Source organism: Bos javanicus, chromosome 3 (genome assembly GCF_032452875.1).
Source record: "Bos javanicus breed banteng chromosome 3, ARS-OSU_banteng_1.0, whole genome shotgun sequence".
NCBI classification, from domain to species: Eukaryota; Metazoa; Chordata; class Mammalia; order Artiodactyla; family Bovidae; genus Bos; species Bos javanicus.
Genome location: NC_083870.1, coordinates 87,607,286 through 87,627,091, shown reverse-complemented (window position 1 = coordinate 87,627,091; position 19,806 = coordinate 87,607,286). Strand labels below are relative to the sequence as shown.

General features: G+C 38.5%; 1 protein-coding gene across 2 annotated transcripts in view; it reads right to left on the bottom strand.

Moving 5' to 3' along the window:
• Positions 1-5,224: 5,224 nt before the first annotated feature.
• MYSM1 (Myb like, SWIRM and MPN domains 1) overlaps positions 5,225-19,806 on the bottom strand; it is a 41,737-nt gene continuing 27,155 nt past the window's right edge. For both annotated transcript variants that reach the window (XM_061411785.1, XM_061411786.1), the window contains 6 exons: positions 19,045-19,119; positions 18,058-18,246; positions 17,285-17,417; positions 11,372-11,477; positions 11,137-11,194; positions 5,225-10,135 (listed from right to left, as the gene is read on the bottom strand). In XM_061411785.1, the coding sequence (XP_061267769.1) occupies positions 9,968-10,135; positions 11,137-11,194; positions 11,372-11,477; positions 17,285-17,417; positions 18,058-18,246; positions 19,045-19,119 (729 nt within the window). In that variant the 3' untranslated portion in view covers positions 5,225-9,967. The remainder of the gene's footprint in view (positions 10,136-11,136; positions 11,195-11,371; positions 11,478-17,284; positions 17,418-18,057; positions 18,247-19,044; positions 19,120-19,806) is intronic.

Below are 19,806 nucleotides of genomic sequence, written 5' to 3'. Positions count from 1 at the left end.
TGAGATTCAGCGTGCCTGGGTAAGAACAGGATGTCAGAGGGGCTCAGGGAGTGGGATCAGCCCACTCTGGAGGGAAGAGTAGAAGAGTGAAGAACAGGAGTCTAGGCAGGAGTGGTGTCTGAGTTTGAAGTTTTCACAGAAGTAAGACATCAGTGGGACCAGGGGCAGGTGTCCCATGCAGGGGGAGCTGCATGGGCAGGCTGCAGGGGAAGCTGGCGCGTGTATGGATTTATCCAATAGTTCCATGTGACTAGAGCAAAGAGTGCAAGTGTGTGTGTGTGTGTGTGTGTGTTGGACTGGAAGGGCAGGAGGACTGCTAAGAGGTGAGATGGATAAGGGTCTTCTGAGCTGGACTTGGTGCAGAAAGCTTGGTAAGCCATTGGGGAATTTTCAGCTGAGAAAGGACATGCTTCAGATTCGTGCTTCATAAAAAAGAAAATCCTTCTGGAGTGTGGAGGAGGTAGGGGGACCTATTGGAGGCAGAGAGATTAATTACTTTTGAAAATGCAAGGTATTTTTATGAATTTGCTTCTTCCAGACTTGGCTGCAATAGGAAAGACAGGGAACCACGCTTGAGCAGATTTCTATCTGTGAGGCCATTTCTTTCGTCTAGGTTGTTGTTTAGCTGCTAAGTCGTGTCTTTTGCGACCCCATGGACTATAGCCTGCCAGGCTCCTCTGTCCATAGGATTCTCTAGGCAAGAATACTGGAGGGGGTTTCTTTTTCCTTCTCCAGGGGAGCTTCTCAACCCAGGGATCAAACTCGAGACTCCTGCATTGCAGGCGGATTCTTTAGCCACCTGGGAAGCCCTATTGTCTAGGCAACAGACAATTCTATGTATAATCCAATGACTTCATCTGCCATGTTAGGGTGCAGCATGGTGCAGTGTCTGTGAGCACAGGGTTTCTTTGACTGCCCTAGAGAAGGTAGGGATTCCCATGCAATGTGATCCAGGAACCCTGACAATGGGAAGACCTTGATTTCTCAGTCTGGCCTTGACTGAATCTGTGACTTGAACAAGTCACTCCTCATCTTCGGGTACTATTTCTCTCATCTAAAACTAAAGAACTAAATTCAGTTCTTCATTAAGAACCAAATTGTTTTTTAGGTTTCTTGCAGCTTGGAAACCAGTAACATGATAGTTTGGTGAGCTGATTTTGAACAGTTTGAATTCTGTTTTTGCTACTTCTTACTGCAAGACCTTGCATAAGTTACTTAAACATTCTAAAGCTAAGTTTATTGTTTGTTTATTTTTGGCTGTGCTATGCAGCTTGTGGGATTTTAGTTCCCTGCCCAGGGATTGAACCCAGGCCTTTGACCATGAAAGCGCCAAGTCGTAACCACTGGCATGCATGTGTGCTCAGTCATGTCCGACTCTTTGTGACCCCATAGACTGTAGTAGCCCACCAGGCTCCTCTGTCCATGGGATTTTTCAGGCAAGAATACTGGAGTGGGTCACCATTTCCTTCTCCATCTAACCACTGGACCACCAGAGAATTCCCTAAAGTTTAAAATGGGAATAATAAAACTTCTTGCAGGGATGTTGTGGGGAATAAATGTGATATTATATGTACAGCATTTAGAAGGATGCATGCTGTTACTGTAATCCCTTCAAAATGAAAACTTCAAAAATGAAAATGGCTACCTAGAGATACCAAGAAACAAGGACACTCACCCCAAGATCACACAGGCCCAAGGTACTAGACAAGTGAATGTTTTACAGTGTTTGTAAGTTTAGCCAGATGTGCAACTTTCCCTGACTTTGCAAAGCCAATCAACACTACAGGACCGAGATCTTTGAGTTCATAGACTGTGATGGAGCGCCCTCTAGTGGCTTTATATGTTAACATTTTCATTAAAATGATGGAACAAATGTAGCTTTGTGGATTATAAGCAAATAGCTTATAAGCAAATAAGCAAGCACAAAATTTGGTGTTCTTTAATCTTACATAAAGTTAATAAAGCTAATCTTACATAAAGCCAATAAAGTGCCATTAATTATATCACTTCTAATAGTAATTCTTTAGTCAACTTTTCCATAAAATTCACATTCTGGGAGTTTATTAGACCTGGCAGTTCTAAAAGACAAAATTATATTTTTAAGTAAAACATAAATTATATTTAACATTTGAATTGCACGTAAAATATTCAAAGTAGTACTTTTTGCTGTGAAGTTAAAAATAATTTGGAATCACTCAAAAGGATGGTGCAATAGCAAAATTGGAGTTTTTCTAGAAATAACCTTGCTACAAACTTGACCTATGTGACTGGACAAGTTGCTTCATTTCTGTGAACTTTGGTTTATTCATATTAGAAGATAGGAATCTAAGCCCAAACATTTCCAAGGTCCTTTCTAACTTTGATTTGAGGGGGGTAAGTCATCCATTTCTTTTCTTCCTTCCTTCCTCCCTCTCTATTTTTGGGCCATGTCACACAGCTTGTGGGATCATAGTTGCCTGACTGGGGATCAAACCCACGGTCCTTGCAGTGGAAGCCCAGAACCCTAACCATTGGACCACCAGGTAATGCCCTCTACTTTAATATTAGGGCTCTGGCACAGTAATTTAAAGCCCATTTGAAGATGGATTCATAATGTTTTAAAAAAACCAACCCTAGCCATGTGTAACAGAAATGGCTAGTCACTAACGAAGTTTTGTGTTCTCCTTCCACAGTGTCGAATTTTGGGAAGCAGCTGCATAGTCAGGACTCTACTGAGCAGCCCCTCTTGGTGTCAGGGTGGGACCATATGACTAGTTCTTATCAAAAAACTGAAATCAAAAATGATGTGTATACTCCAAGCCAAGGTAAATTATCGTGTCTGATTCTCTTTCTTATCCACTTGTCCCCAAATGGAAGACACCTGGGCTACTTACAGTCACAGGACAGAGCCACATGTGAAAGAATCTGGTTACCCGAATTACCCATGGGAGGGGAGCTGCCCAGGGGAGCCAGGCAGAGAACCTGCAGTGTGAGAAATAAACCTGTTAAGACATTGAAAACTAGGGGGGAGGGTGTTACAACAGCTAGTTTAATTTTCCTAACATACCCTCCAACTCTATGGTGTTACAATCCAATTCGATTTTGCACAAAAGGAAACTCTCTCTAGGGGAGGGTGTGTGTTTGAGGAGAGGCAGGGAAGATTAGTCCACTCATTTTTTGTGATTAGGAAGATAATTCTGTTCAAGATTTCCTTTAAAGTATTTTGCTACACAAAGGGAGCCTGATGTGGATAATCTCCTAGTTACTGATGGTTCCAAGCTCAGTCTTTGCGACCCCATGGACTGTAGCCTCTGTCCATAGACGTTTCCAGGCAAGAGGACTAGAGTGGGTTGCCATTTCCTTCTCTAGGGGATCTTCTCAACCCAGGGATCGAACCCCAGTCTCCCACATTGTAGGCAGATTCTTTACCATCTGAGCCACCAGGGAAGCCTATTGACGGTTAAAGATACCATAATTACTGTTGAGTTCTATCTAACAAATGTTTTGAAACACAAGAAAGTTCAGTAATCACTAATCTGGGTAAAATAATCTAAGCAGTTAACTTGCTTTCAGAACTATCCAATTCCACATTTTGAGGTTAACTTGTTAATGGAGGAAGGTGGGCAAGGAATCCTTGATTATACCTGGTAACAAGTATCAGAGTTATTAACTGGTAAAGCTTGTTTTTGATAGCAGAAAAAATACAGACGACAAAAGCAGGTTTTTAAATTTAGCTATAACTCTGCAACTACTAGAAGGCAATAGCACCCCACTCCAGTACTCTTGCCTGGAAAATCCCATGGACGGAGGAGCCTGGTGGGCTGCAGTCCATGGGGTCGCTAAGAGTCAGACACGACTGAGCGACTTCACTTTCACTTTTCGTTTTCATGCATTGGAGGAGGAAATGACAACCCACTCCAGTGTTCTTGCCTGGAGAATCCCAGGGATGGGGGAGCCTGGTGGGCTGCCGTCTATGGGGTCGCATAGTCTGACACAGCTGAAGTGACTTAGCAGCAGCAGCTGCTGCAAATACTATTTTCTTTTAACCTAGCATTCTATGGGAAGATAATTGGGAATCAGTGATGTAGAAACACATCAGCAACAGTGAGAAAAACCATTATTACAGTACAAATAGGTCTGTGGACAATCCTGGTCTGGAGCCACACACAGACTATGATGCCGGCCAATCAAAATTATAGCAAATGCTTGATTAGCAGGAATCCATAACAGCTGTACACAGGAATGAACGTCCGATGAAATAAATGCCTCATGGAATTAGAACTCCTAAGATGATACTTTGCCACCTAAATTATTTTCATTTAGGAGCCTGAATTCAAATTGGTTCTGTAAACAAGATCATGAACTGTACTACTGAGAGAAAAATTCACTTGTAGAAATGGAAAATTTTCTATTACTAACAAAATATAAATCTATTTATATTTATACACAGATCTTCATCTAGCATAAGTATCTAGGAACCTATTCAGAGAAGTTTTAGAAGTGTGCAAACAAAAATAACTTTTCATAGAAAAATGGATCATCTGAAGTTCATCAGTTCAAAGCTGACAATGGCAAATTTGTACTATAGAGTGCTACGCACTGTGTGCAAAGAATGAGTAGATGTTTATGTGCTGAATGCAAAGAAGTCCTCAATAAAAGGACAGACAGTGAAGATCTATATGTATTGAATATACACAAGTCTGACCCTGTTGTTCAGTTTTTCAAATTGATAGGTTTTGCAGAAAGTAAGAACTGGGAAGTTAAGGACTAGTTAATGAGTTAATTCCGCATGAGAATTTTCTCTTAAACCCAAGACTCATCATTCTCTAACTCGCTCGTTCTTTACCTCCATGTCTATGCTCCAAGGTCACTTATCTCTGAAATATCTTCTATCTGGAACATCGTCCCCAAATATCATTAAGGTTTAAAGGTGATCTTTCAGGCAATCAATCTCACTGCTTACATTCTAAAGAGTTCTCATTTATCTATCTACACACCTCTTACCCTTGCAGTCTTACAGGCATTTATAATCAGTTCCTGTTTTTATCTTAGTGTCTTACCTACCCATGTCAGTTCTATATGCTTCTCATTTATCAGGTAGTAGGATTAGGGAGTAGGATTCTTGTGGAAAGGAACCAAGACCTTATTCACCTTTGTGTGCCTAAAATGCTCAGCAAATATTTCCTGAATTAATGGGGGCATTGTTTGTAATCAGCGTGTATGCTGCTAATAATTTAGACAGAGACCAAATGATTCACCACTTTATTTTCAAAATTTTATTTATATAGAATCTTTAGAATGTTTCCCTTAAATTCTTATAAGATAAAACCCCAAAGTTTAAAACCAGTTATTTTATGTCACAATTTAAGTACTAGGAGGAGAATTCACTTATTTTGAGGAAAAGCTTTCATAATTGTACAAACATTAATATTTACAATCTTCTTTAATACAGATATACACAACATGGCATCATATTTAATTGTACAAAATGGTTTAAATTATATTTTAGTACAGAACATTCCAAGATTCAAACTAATAAAAGAAATTCCATAAACACTGATATTAATAACATTTGGGGAAAACAACAGCAACAGGCTTATCAATAATCATGGTAAACTTGTACATAATACACAATTCACACATCAGATCCACAAATTTAAAGATATATTTGACCCATCTATTTAATTCATGCTAGAATCTAAATATTATTTTATGATTCATCTGAAACAAATGTTCTGTGGTAACCTGTGAAACAGGAATACAAACTGTAAGATCACAGTTAACATGTTTCTTAATTCCTAAGAGAGTACTCCAGGAAACCTCAAAGATGGCAGATCAGGCTTTTTTTTTTTTTTTTGGCAGAAATTAAGAGTTCTTATGAATATATTCATAAATATAGTCAAAGGAATAAAACAACCCACATATCATGAATTAATTTTACCTTCTCAAATTTAGTTTGGTATAGAGCCCCTGGCATAATCACAGCTTCTCTGGGATATTTGACTTTCTCCTGACTTAGCTGGGATAACATACTTACTCTTTGCCTTGCTCTAGAAAGGATTTAAGGAAGCTTAAAAGAAAAGATTTAGAAAATACCAGAAAGCCCAAATTACAGGTTAAATGAAAAAACCTTTAAGAAAAGGTAAGGAATTATGCTAAAGCATATTACATTATTCTCCACAGTGGTTTTCTGGAAATATTGCAAAATATGATATTAATTTGTAAGAAAGCTATTAAACTACTGTAAACTGGAAATGATCACATTTCTTTGTTAAATGCTGTATTACCTCTGATGGAACAGATGATGACACAAATGTATGTCTTTTTATCTTTGTGCTTGTGTGAAGTAAGTTTTCCTAAATGTCATAATGTGTGACTCTAGATTGAGCCTCTAGCTCTGGGTAGAGAAGAGTATAGGTAACACCAGCTGGGTGTGTCCTGAGACGGTAGCTACCTTCCGGGTGGTGTAGGGACGCGACAGAGCATCAGTCCTAGGGCCTCCTGCCTGTACCGGCTTCTCCAGGTTCTCCAGCTCAGCTCATGAGGACCCAGCAAGATAAACAGGAAGAAGGTGAACTGAAGAGCAGGAGGCCCACTCAGGGTGGCATGCCAAGCCCACAGTCTCCTCGCTGCCCAAACAACCTGTGCGTCACAGCCCTTGCCTCACTCCTGGGGGGGAGGAAAGTTACGGAGAGAAGGCTGGGGCAGCATTAGTCAGCTTCTGGGAAACAAGAATGCTTCTGTTCAACTCCATTCTCCAGGCCTTGCTTTCAACACGTGACAATGGCGGATCTCATAGCTACACACCGACAGGTGACAACTGAGGGAGTGGGGATGAAAAAAGAGCTTGAGGGAAATGCAGGAAGAAAGGGTGGCAGGAGCCGTGACTCGTAATAAGAGTCAGAACAAAATATCCACCTGAAAACTAAAATTAGCCACTTCAGCCCATCTTTCTTTGGGGGATGAATGGTTCCAACCAAGTCCTGAATGTTGGTGGAGTCAGTCAAGACCAAAGCTCATGTCTATGGATCTAAAGCCACAGGAACTGCAGTGTTTTTGGCTGTGTGGCAAAGCTCCGCTAGGGTTTGTGAGGTCAGTTTACAGGGGAGGGGTAACAGAATATAGGCAGGGCCAACTGAGCTATTAGGCACCAGGTCTCATGTTTATAATACATTTAGAGGCCCTCCCAAATGTTTTAATTTCTTTTACATTTATAACACAAAAAACACTTTCAGATGGGAGGATGTATGCATATACAATATTAAATTCATTTTATACAAATGCAGTTGTAACATTGATTTTTAGTAGTTTTTCTGTGGAAGAAGAGGGTCAAAAAGGCCAAAGTGTCTAAGGCCCACAGAAGCTACAGTGCAGCACTGAGGGCCGATGGGCCAAGGCTGAAATGACCCAGGGGCAGCCTCTGGTCTTGTGGATCTTATTCCACTGATTTTTCTTTTTTTGAATATTACTTTGGGATGAGACTAAAAGAGAGCTAATACTAGTGAAGTAATCATAATGTCAATTTCCAGTAGGCAAGCTGGAAAAAAAAAAATAAAACAAAACGAAGCTCCTTATTTTATTGTCATTGCACAAAAGTAAGGACCAAATCAGGACAAAGAGACTCTGATGTTTTCAGGTCCTATCTCCACTCTGTAAACATTGCTAGAGGTAGGCTTCCCTCTGAGACCCTGCCTCTTAAACTCCCACACTGCCACTCAGTCCGAGACTTCCCGTGCTTCTCAAGGCTTGATTCCTACTGCCCTCGGCAGGCCAAGGTTGGCAGTGATAGGAATGTGGGCACCAAGAGCTGCAAAAATGTTTTAAGACTATCATAAGAAAAATATAAAGGAATGAATGAGGGAGGAGGGGAGGAAAATATCACAGACTGTATTTAAAATTACATGATGTTAAAAAAAATGAAAGGTTTATACTACAATGTTAAATATGGTTTCTGTTTTTTAAAAATTATCTTCTAAAAGGATAAATTTACTCTATTATCAAAAAAAAAGTCAGGAAGTATTACTTAAAAAAACTATGCTCCCAAAGCACTAAACTCTGAACAGTACCATGTTTGAGCTCCTCATAGTATGGCTTAGGTTACTAAATGTAGTAACCCACAAGCAGGCAGAAGACCCAGACTGAGAACAGAATTCTTAATTTTCACTATCTTCCAACCCCAATCCATCAATATAACAGGGAAATGTCAATTAAGAAAGCTAATTAATACCACTTTCTAGGGTCTGTTCCTGAGGTATAATGAAGAAAACATGTCAGAAGGAAGAGTACAAAGGAATGAACCACTACCTTTTACAGAAGCACACTTTCTGCCCTTGAATTACAGGTGAGGAGCCTGACATACAGAAGGTTATGTGATTGTCACATAACAAAGCTGGTAAGAGAATTCGGGTAAGAACTCAGGTTTCCTATTTTTGGTCTACAGTTCTAATATCCCTGGTCCCCACAGTAACTGCTTTGTAAGTTATGTTTCACTGTTTATCCTAAAAGAATGTAGAAAAACGGAAAATACTGCCACTTTCCTTAAAAAACACTTAAAATTAACTTTGGGACTGTACCATCTCAAAATATAACCTCCAGGTGAATAAGTCCAACGATTAGAGTGAATTACAAGATTTTAGACCTCGTAGGACACAGGGAAGATAATGTAGACCTCAGTTAAACATGAATTTAGGCCCAGAGAAGGTAGACTATATTCCCCCAATTCACAAGACTGAGTCAAGACCCAGATCATCTAAAACTGGCTCACTGCTCCTTCCAACACTGACTTATTTTCCTTTGATATTAATTACAGATCATACACAGATTAGATGCAATAGAACTGATGAAGATGATGCAAGACCTTTCAGTGGCTCAGGCTCATGCACTTGAAAATAAATTCTAAATATTTGCAATCCTCTGGAGCAGGGTTTGGAAGACAACAGCCAGCAACCTGTCTTTTATGAGGCTCATGAATTAAAAATGGTTTTACATTTTGAAAGAGCTGTTAAAAAATATAAAGAAGAATGATCGACAGAGATGGTATGCAGTCTGCCAAGCCTAAGTTATTAACTTCCCCTTTACATAAAAGGTCCACTGACCCCTGTTCTGGATTCAGCAAGTATACAGAACTGGGCTCAATACATAATATGTCCTGGAAGGATTTTTTGTTTTTAAAATCAAATCTGATTTATTTAAGCTTTATTGTAATTTGCCTCTTTCTCCTCATAGCAGGTAGGAGGAGGAAAAATAAAAAATCTAGTTTGTTATGATTACCTGTGTTCTAGTTAACTGAGTTTTATCACAAACACTAGTTAAGTGGCACCTATAGCTGAAGCTCCTTATATTATGTATCTCAAAGCCTGACAAAATGCTACAGCTGATAAAATGGCACATCCTATAGCAGTGCAGTTATAAAGTAAAATGGAAGCAAATATCTGTAATTAAACAGCTGGTCATTTGATTCTCTCCTTTAGGTCTCTTCTCCAGGCCTCCCCTGGCCTCGCATAGCATGCTGTTAGATTCATTAAACCAGCAGTTCTCAACCATGTTCATTATTTCAGTGACCACCCACCCGCATCTCATCTGCAACCATAAACAAGCCTCAAAAAAACACATGAAGAGAACAGAGGTGCTCCTAATGAGACACGAGACAGCAAAACTGGAATGACTAGTTCAGGGGAAGCAAAAATTCGAGACACAATCCATTCATCAACCTGAAGACAGCAGGGAGGCCACCCTCCAGTTCACGCCCTGACTGGCCGTGGAAGACTGCGCCTGCAGGCCGACCCCACTTCATACAACACTCTGAGTACCACATATGAAAACAAGTCCAGCTCTCTTTCTTGCCAGATGGTGTATGTGGTGAAGTTTGGATTTCATGAACTAGCAAAAAAAAGTCAAAGCTGTACCACAGTTAAACAATAATTTCAAGGTTATAACTCTCAAAGTAGGATCTACCGTGTCAAGATTAAAATATCTTACTTTAAGATAATTACATTAACAATTCCTTTTGCCCCACAGTACAGTTCTCTTCAGCCACTCCATTCTCTGGATTGCTTTGGTAACTGGAAAGGAATAAATTTTCTATTTGAGTCAAGAATTCTTCAGCAATGAAGCAATTGGTCACTTTGCTCAGAGTTTTCCTCAGACACTCCAAAAGCTAGTTGAAAAGAAAAGTTTTATATTGAAATACAGAAAAGTACAAGAAGAGGGTTTGCATTACTATCATTTTATCCCTTTGCAAATCTATTTTATAGTGCTTAACTTAGAAAAATTCTAGTGCTTAAATTAGAAACACTCTCCTAGGAGGTTGAGGATAAATTTGTGTTTAATAATTGTACAGCTGAAGTATAGGAAACCATTGTTGAGGAATGCTTAGGTTAGTTCTGATTTTATATAAAGAGATAATCTTGAGACTGTATGTATCATGCTTTCTACGAACTTGTGGATTTGCTTTAAGTAGTTTTATTTACAAAGCAAAGAATCCTATGGGATAAAAATCTATGTACATTAAAATACAAGATTCTACCATTTCAAATATAGGATGCCAGAGTCTAGTTCCTGGGAAATGTGTATATTGATCTTCCAATAGAACAAAGAGAAAGTGACTACAATAGGAGGGGGTAAAAAATATTAAAGAAGAAACTTAGTAAGTTAAAATTTTCTATTTCCAAACTGTTACTAAAAGAAAAAAAGAAAGACCAATCTTGCCAATCTCTCAATACACTCATAGAAACAAAACTAGAAATGAAATAAAATAATTCAAGACTCTTATTTTCTACCAGAAGTTAAGTAAAATGACCATTTAAATTTGTCAGATTTATACTACCACTTTTAAAAATGATCAATTGTTAAAGCTAAATGGGAACATGGTGCTTTTGAATTTAATTAAATAAGAAAAATGCTCTCCATTGTGTACAATAGTAATCAGCCAACACTGACAAATTTTGTTCTAAAACAATATTATTTCTATATGCAAGCGTGGGCAACAAAACACATTACTAATTATCTCCTAGAAATTAAATTTAGAAAGGAAAAAGCAATAAAAGAAACACACAGAAAATGTATCCACAAAGCATCAGGCATCATGGGAAAACACATCAAGATGAACAGCTTTAGACTCTATGAACAATGAAACCAATTAAGCTGAAGGAAGCTTACTTTCTGCAAACAAGTCAGGTCAGAATCTCGGCGAAAGATTTTATCCATGGGGACACTGCTGTTGGAAGAAATATGAAAACAAACCAATGAAACAAATACTATAAACACATTAGTTTTGTAATAAACTATCACTGATGCCATACATCACAATTTTATATTTAACTTGGGTTTTCCCTAAAACATAGTTTAATGAGAACACTGCAGATGTGCAACCCTCTCAAACCACAGCACATACCTCCGGGATAGCCTGTATTTTTCTATTATCCATCTTGTCTTTTCAAACACTAACTCCCAACGAGGTTCTTCTAACATCTGTTGTACTTCAAATTTATAAGGTAAACCTAGAACAGCATAAAGAAGCACATTTTTACCAACTATTTCTTGAATCTCCAATCTCCTTTTAATTACTTACAATTCCCATCACTGTTTTCACAATTGCAACTTGGCAGACCAGCTAAGCAGCACTTTAAACATAGGAGGCATTCATTAATTATGCATTGCCTGGTTAAACTTGGTCCATTAAGCCTATTAATGCCAAGCAATTAATAAAGAAAAGGAACAGTGCCATTTGCATGACAATTCTATGCAAAGAACTGTGACAGGTAAGATGATCATATAAATCATCATCCAAAGCAAGAGGCTTCTGGAGTGAAAGTGGGCACTTAGATGTACTTGCCAGAACCATAGGCTTAAACAGGGATTGATTTAGGCAAACCAAGCTATGTTCCATCCCAATGACTTTTTTTAAAACACAGATTATCAACACAGTGCTATAAGATAGGTAGCATTATTCCTATTTAACACATAAAACTGAGGCTGAGACGGGTTGAACAAGCTGTTTCCACTAGTAAAGCGAAGAGCTTGGATTTCACACTCCAGCAGTCTTGTCTGACTTCTAAGCCTACATTCATTCCACCTCCCTCTGTGTGCTGACGTAAGACTAGGCAGGGAGGGACTAGATTTAATTCTGGAGAGGCAGTAACATCACTTGAGTCACATAAACTCTGGAGGAAACAAGTCCAAAGGGTAGATATCACTTACATAAGTTAGAAAGGCAAAAATACCAAAAGATGAGCCTACTTAGTAATTTCTCATATATCCTTCAAAATCCCCATGTAGTTATATTTGTGGTATATTTAAAAAGCTCAGGTGATTCATTACCAAAGGCCAATACAATAATAGTAACACTGGTATAATGCTTACTATGTGCCAGGCTTTATATAAAAGTATTTTTCTTTAATTAATTAATTTGGCTGTACGGGGTCTTAGCTATGGCATCCAGGATACAGTTCCCTGACAAGGGGTTGGAACTGAGCCCCCTCCATTGGGAGCATGGAGTCCTAGCCAGTGGACCACCAGAAAAGTCCCTAGAGGGGACTTTTGTATGGATTTTGTATGGATGTAAGGCCACTTACACAGCAGTAGCTACAGGACTAGAAAAGGTCAGTTTTCATTCCAATCCCAAAGAAAGGCAATGCCAAAGAATGTCTAAACAACTGTACAATTGTGCCCATTTCACATGCTAGCAAGGTTATGCTCAAAATCCTTCAAGCTAGACTTTAGCAGTACAGAAACCGAGAACTTCCAGATATATAAACTGGGTTTCAAGAGGCAGAGAATGAGAGATCAAATTGCCAACATGCACTGGATCATGGAGAAAGCAAGGGAGTTTCAGAAAAACATCTGCTTCAATGACTACACTAAAGTCTTTGACTGTGTGGATCACAACAAATTGTGGAAAATTCTTAAAGAGATGGGAGTACCAGACCACCGGTACCTGACTCCAGAGACACTTTTACGTGGGTCAAGAAGGGACAGTTAAAACTGGACATGGAACAATGGACTGGTTACAAACTGGAAAAGGAGTATGACAAGGCTGAATACTGTCACCCTGCTTATTTTACTTATATGCAGAGTACATCATGCGAAATGCTGGGCAGGATAAATCACAAGCTGGAATCAAGACTGCTGGGAGAAATTTCAACAACCTCAGAAATGCAGATGATACCATACTAATGGCAGAAAGTGAAGAGGGACTAAAGAGCCTCTTGATGAAGGTGAAAGAGGAGAGTGAAAAACCTGGATTTAAACTTGACATTCAAACGAAAATCATGGCAAGTAGAAGAGGGAAAAGTGAAAGCAGTAACAGATTTCCTTTTCTTGGGCTCCCAGATCACTACAGATGGTGACTGCAGCCATGAAATCAGAAGATGCCTGCTCCTTGCAAGGAAAGCTATGACAAACCTAGACAGCGTATTCAAAAATAGAGACATCACTTTGCCAAAAAAGGTCCGTCTAGTCAAAGCTATGGTTTTTCCAGTAGTCATGTATGGAAATGAGAGCTGGACCATAAAGAAGGTTGAGCACCACAGAACTGATGCTTTCGAATTGTGGTGTTGGAAGAGACTCTTGAGAGTCCCTTGGACTGCAAGGAGACCCAACCAGTTAAAGCAATCCAACCAGTAAAGGAAGTCCTGAATATTCATTGGAAGGACTGAGCTGAAGCTGAAGCTCCAATACTCCGGCCACCTGATGCGAAGAACTGACTCACTGGAGAAGACCCTGATGCTGGGAAGGACTGAAGGCAATAGGAGAAGGGGGTGGCAGAGTATGAGAAGGTTAGATAGCATTACTGACTCAATGGACAGGAATCTGAGCAAACTCTGAGAGACAATGGAGGACAGAGGAGCCTGGTGTGCTACAGTCCACAGGGTCACAAAGAGCCAGACTTGACTTAGCGACTGAATAACAACAATAAAGGCCACTTACATGAACTAGCTTGGAGAAGGGAATGGCAACCCACTCCAGTATTCTTGTCTGGAGAATCCATGGACAGAGGAGCTACAGTCAATGGGATTGCAAAGAGTCGGACATGACTGAGCGACTAACGCTAACACCACATGAACTAGTAACCAGTATTATTCCCTTTTCTTTTTTTATGACACTGAGCCACAGAAAGGCTATATTAAATAATCTGCTCTTGGACTTATTCATACAAAACTAGCAAGAGAGAGAGCCAGGATTTCAAGTCAGGCAGTTTGGCTCAAGATTATGTTCTTAACCTTTACATCATACTGCCTCTCAACTTGCATTTTTGCCATCATAAAGCTTTTCAAGTAAATAAAATGCCAGCAAATCAGAAGGTACTAGGGGGAAAAAAAGAATCATAACTATACTTCCATACAATGCAAACATAATTTGTCAATATGCTCTAAAAAGGCTTTTTCTCCCCATTTTTTTTCAGGCGTATGGAAGGAGAGAAGGGAACAAACAGCATGATGATAGCTGATTTTTTTCATTTCTCAATTCTCTTCCATTTTGTTTTCCCCCTCCAAGAACTTGAGTGACACATTATAATACATAAGCTACTACACAAACTCCTTTTGTGATAACAATCATTTACTTGATATGTTTTGATTACCAAGCACAGGCTATAGCTATAATTGTAACTACCTACTTTAGACCTATCATTTACTAAGCACTTATATGCATTACTGACAGTCTCTACAATGCCCCATAAGCAAGGTAATCATTTTTTTTCATTTTACAGATGTGGCAAAGAAGGAGCGATATTAAGTAACCTGCCCTAGGTAAAATAACAAAAGCATGTCAGAGCTGGGATCTGAGTCCAGGTAAGCAACTCCTATTCTTAATGGAAGTAAAAAATGAGACCAAAATAGAAGTAAATAAATAAATGCATTTGCAGTCTGTGCTCATAAAAAAGAAAATACACACACACACACACACACACATATTATACATCTCTATTTGGTAATGAGTATTTTATAAGTTAAAAAAAGGTACTAAACCAGTAAAAATTTCCTTTTGTACTGATTACTTTTGATAGGCTTATTATTTTTTAAAATTGAGGTATAATTAATTGATAATATGCTATTTTCAAGTATACAGCAAAATGATTCAATTACACATATATGCACTGATTATTTTTATCCACTTAAGTGTCAGAATAAAACTAATCACTAAGTATATTTCCTGCCTATTACAAGTAGAGAAATGATTAGCCATCAGACATAAATTAATGAATAAATGAATACACATATAAATATGTCAAGCACCCAGTTCAAAGTACTGTAATACAAGGTATCACATGGCTTGTGAGAAATTTTATTTAATTCTTGAACCAGAAGGTTTCCAAGAGGAGCAAAGGACCAAGGATTAAGACCTAATAAGCAGTGTTAACAATGGAAGAGGCAGCTCTACTCAAGAGAACTTTCTGCAGTGCTGTTCACATGGACACTTGTGTGCTGTCTGACAGGAGCTTACATGAGCCTCCAGCACTGGGCCTGCTCATCTTTTGGGTGATTCCTTCTCATTTGGGGTAGTTTCTTCACACACAAGCATTGGTCTATATCTTGCTAAACAGTAAATCTGAACCTTCTATACATCTCTGGAGTTTCTCCAAGTGGCATTCTGCTCTCTGGTACTCTGTCCTGCAAATTTAGTTGCCCTGGTCTCCTTGGTCTTATCTCCATCATGTCAACTCAGAGTCAGCTAGATTCTGGGTGGGTTTCTCCTCCTTGTGCCATACCTGGAAGTTCTTTTAAAGTTAATAAGCCAGGGTAACTTAGGCTCGCTTTTATGCTTCCCATCTCTGAACAATCATATCCTTCACTGCTTGATGTTATAAATACCACTGTTTTCTTTTGTCCAGTTTTTCGGTTGTATCAGACAGGTCCTTGTTACTTCATTTTGACCAGAAGTAGGATTCTACGAACTAAATTTTACATTTCATTTAATTCTAATTAATTTAAGCCATCATATATAGCCACAGGTGAATGTATAAACAGCACAGTAGAGGTTCACTCACAAAATCTAGCAGTATGTGATATTAAGACAGATTTAAACTGAGAACAATTTTACTGTGACTCTTCCTTTTGTAACTTTTTGTAAAATTATACTGGGGTAAAGAATGATACATACACACACACACATATATATATGTATGTGTGTGTGATATGCTCAAAATGGGCATTTTGGAAAAGTTAATGTCACTACTACTCATTCAATAAAACTATATAGAGCACTGACCACTTCTTACATGTAAGGCAACTGATTAGGTGCTACAGGAGATACAAAGATGTAGTTCCTGCTCTTTGGGGCTCACAGTTTAGTGAGACATGCTAAATAAATTATATTAAAAGATGAAAATAACCATGAAGGCAGGAAACAAATGTTGCAGGTGCACAAAGAACAGAAACTAACAGTAAATGAGATGGAGGGTAGTGGTGCTGGGGTCTTCACCACAGACAGGGCATCCGAGTGACATCATTAAGAATGAAGAAATTAATTTGTTAAATCTACATTACACCATGCGCTGGGCTAGAAACTGAGAGTAGAATAAATGAGTACAATATAGTATCTACGTTCAAGGGGCTCATGAGCTAATGGAAAGAATATAATGTAGAGTGACAGCATCCAGAGACAGTAGAGTCAGTCTATACCTAATACCTAATACCATAGAGCAGTGGTATTAGGATGAAAAGAAAATATCCTAGAGATGTTAGCTGTTTCCTCTAATCTTTCACTTCTATCTGCATTCCCATCTTAAACATCCCTACTTTTCTTAGTCTAATTCCCTATCCAGCTAGAGCTGATTGGAACAGCAGGGGACATAAGTCCCAAAGGAACTGAGTCATGATGGGCTAAACCAACCCAAATTCTTTCTTGAGATAGATATAAAAATAAGCACCGTTGAGCCTAAGCTGGGAGGTCATGGAGAGCATGTGGTAGGGTGGTCACTGTTCTTTTTATCTTTTTATTCATTTGAATGCCATTGCAGAGAAAGTGAAACTGCATTTACCAAAAAATGTTCAAGAAAACAGAAGAGGTTTTGCCTGTTCTGCTTCCTGCAGTGTCTCCAGGACCTCATGTACACACTAGCTGGCTGTAAGTTATCACTGCATTGTAATGTTTTCGCCCAGTGGCCGTGGTAACAGTGGGGGCTTCACTGTAGGAGGAAATCATAAAAGGAAAGAGGGTGGCTGTACTACATGGTATGCGAACAGTGACTCCCTAGTTGAGGACACAGACTTTTCCATCAAATTGCTCTGCCTAGGTATAAATTCTGTGATTTGTAAGATTCAAAAAAATGAAAGTAAAAGTAGAACTGTTTTTGTTGAAAACTTACGATAAGAGCCATCTGGGCTAATTTCATCACTTATAACCAGGCAGGTAATCTGAGAATAAGGTAAAGGATTATTTCGATTATAAGGACTAACAATCATCCCAATGAACTTTGCACCGCCTCTGGAGAAGTAACTCTACAATTAAAAAAAAAAAGTAAAATTAGTTCAACTACATAAACTTAAAAGTCAGTATTTAACCATACCAACATTTTATACACCTAATAGAGGAAAAGGGAATGCAAAGGTGTGTTAGAAACTTCACTTCCAAACAGCAACTAGATTAAATTTATTCCATACCCTAAACTCTTCAGGCCAAAATATGTCCAACCCAACCTGAAAAGATCACCTGGCCTACATAATCTACATTTTCCATGAATACATTTACAAATTTTATTCACTACCCTTCAGCTGTAATCTTTACCAATATGGTAATAAGTTACAATCAGTTGCCAATAGTGAAAACATCCAGATATCAAACATAAAACTGCAGAATAAAACAAAACTTTTTTCCAGAGATGCAAAATACATGATATTTCCAATTATTTCAGTTGTACCCAGTCTCTGTCCTAGTCAGCCCATCATTTTTAAAGGCTCTGGGAAGAATTATCACCGTACTGTAATGGCTTGCCTGTATTAAACAATATACATATATTACTCTTGTAATTACTTTGCTAGAAATGTTATTTCTAAGCATATTTAATTAATAGAAAACAATGAGAGGGGAGAGAATGTGCAATTATTTACAGACTATATACACAAAGACCTATAAACACACCTGGTATTTGGCTTGAGTGTCAATATCTCGTAAGGATGGATTAGGGTCAAAGGCAGGGTGAGAATGATACCATCCAATAACACTATAGCCCCTGACAGCCAAGGTTTCCGAGGCTTGTGTCTGTGAGACAGGATCCATCTCACACTGCAGTCCTGTACTCAGACTGTTACATGGTTCTGCTGCACAGACCTATAAAGGATTAATCCTTAAATGATTATACTGAAATCCTGTTAATTCTACACAGAATTCATACACAGGAACAGAAACTTTTTAAAGCCAAGTCTTTTATTTGTCTCTATCACAGGCAGCCTTTAACGTGCAAATGAAGTACTCTCCAAAAGTGTGACCGTATGCTAGGAACTCAAAATCTGTTTTTCTATTCAGACAAGTGAAGTGTTGGTCAGCCCATATTAATGTTTGTAAAAAGTCATTGAATGACCCCTATTATTTATGGTAATTTCTAGCAAATGATGCATACCGAGTTTCAATCATAAGGTGACCTTTTAGGAGTTGAAGCTTTTACTGGTGAAGGCAATATGGAACCAAGGCCTGGCAATGTTCCCTCCTTCTCAGTGGATAAGGAAAACAGGTGTTCAATACATGGAATGTTCAGAAACCTCCAGGAACACATAACTTTGTTTCTCCTTTTAAAAAAAATATTTACTTATTTGGCTGCATCGGGTCTTAGCTGTGGCATACAGGCTCTTTCATGGCTGTGCATGACGCAGAGCATAGGCTTAGTTGCCCCGCAGCATGCGGGATCTCAGTTTCCAGGCCAGGGATCAAACCTGCATCCCCTGCATGGCAAGTCAGATTCTTAACCACTGGATCACCAGGGAAGTCCCAGGGAAAAAATAACTTTCTACATTCGCATATTCTCATTTATATCATAAAGTTTATATGTTAATTATATCCACTGAAATCTATAAAAACACTTGGTATAGCAGCAAGACTAAATAATTTTTAAGATTTTAAGAGAAAACTTACCTCAACTATTTTATCAGCTTCTGAATATCTTCCTCCTAACAGACCAATCACTTCTGCCATAGAAACATGAGCATGCTAAAAGAAATACAAGATAGATTTAGTCCAAACATACAAACCAAATCCATCTGCCAAAATACCAGAACAAATCTCACTTATCATAGGAGAGTCATTTACAAGTATGATAATTATACTTTTCTAAAACGAATTAACACAGGAGAGGAACCAGATGCTAGGCTCAGCATACACAGACTTCGGATTTAAGACCTATCTTTACTGCTGGCTAAGAAACTGAACCAAACATTTAAACACTCCAAGATGCCATTTTTTTACATTTGCAAAATGAAGATATTGTTTTGCTCTCCCTACACAGGAAAGGTATCATAAGGATACAAAGTAAAACCACTCTGGGTCCTCCTATAGAAAAATACCATGAACACACACACAACTATTGGAGATCTCAGTAGTTTAGTGCAAAACAAGGAGCCTCCAAATTTTAAGAGTTGTGCTTTGTTGCAGTTATCTAGAAGGCAGCAGACAAGGATACTAGGAAATTAAAATAGGGTTAATGATGAGAAACAGTCTGCAAAAACTCACATTAATTTATTTTCTCTAAAATATGGAAACATGCAATTGTTTGGCTTTTCTCCAAAAGAAAAGACTTATTTTTAGATTCCTTGTAAAAGAGGATAGTTAAGATCCAAAATACACGTCTTCCATACTCTCTCTTATGCCTGCAATAAAAATACACAAGAATGGAAATCA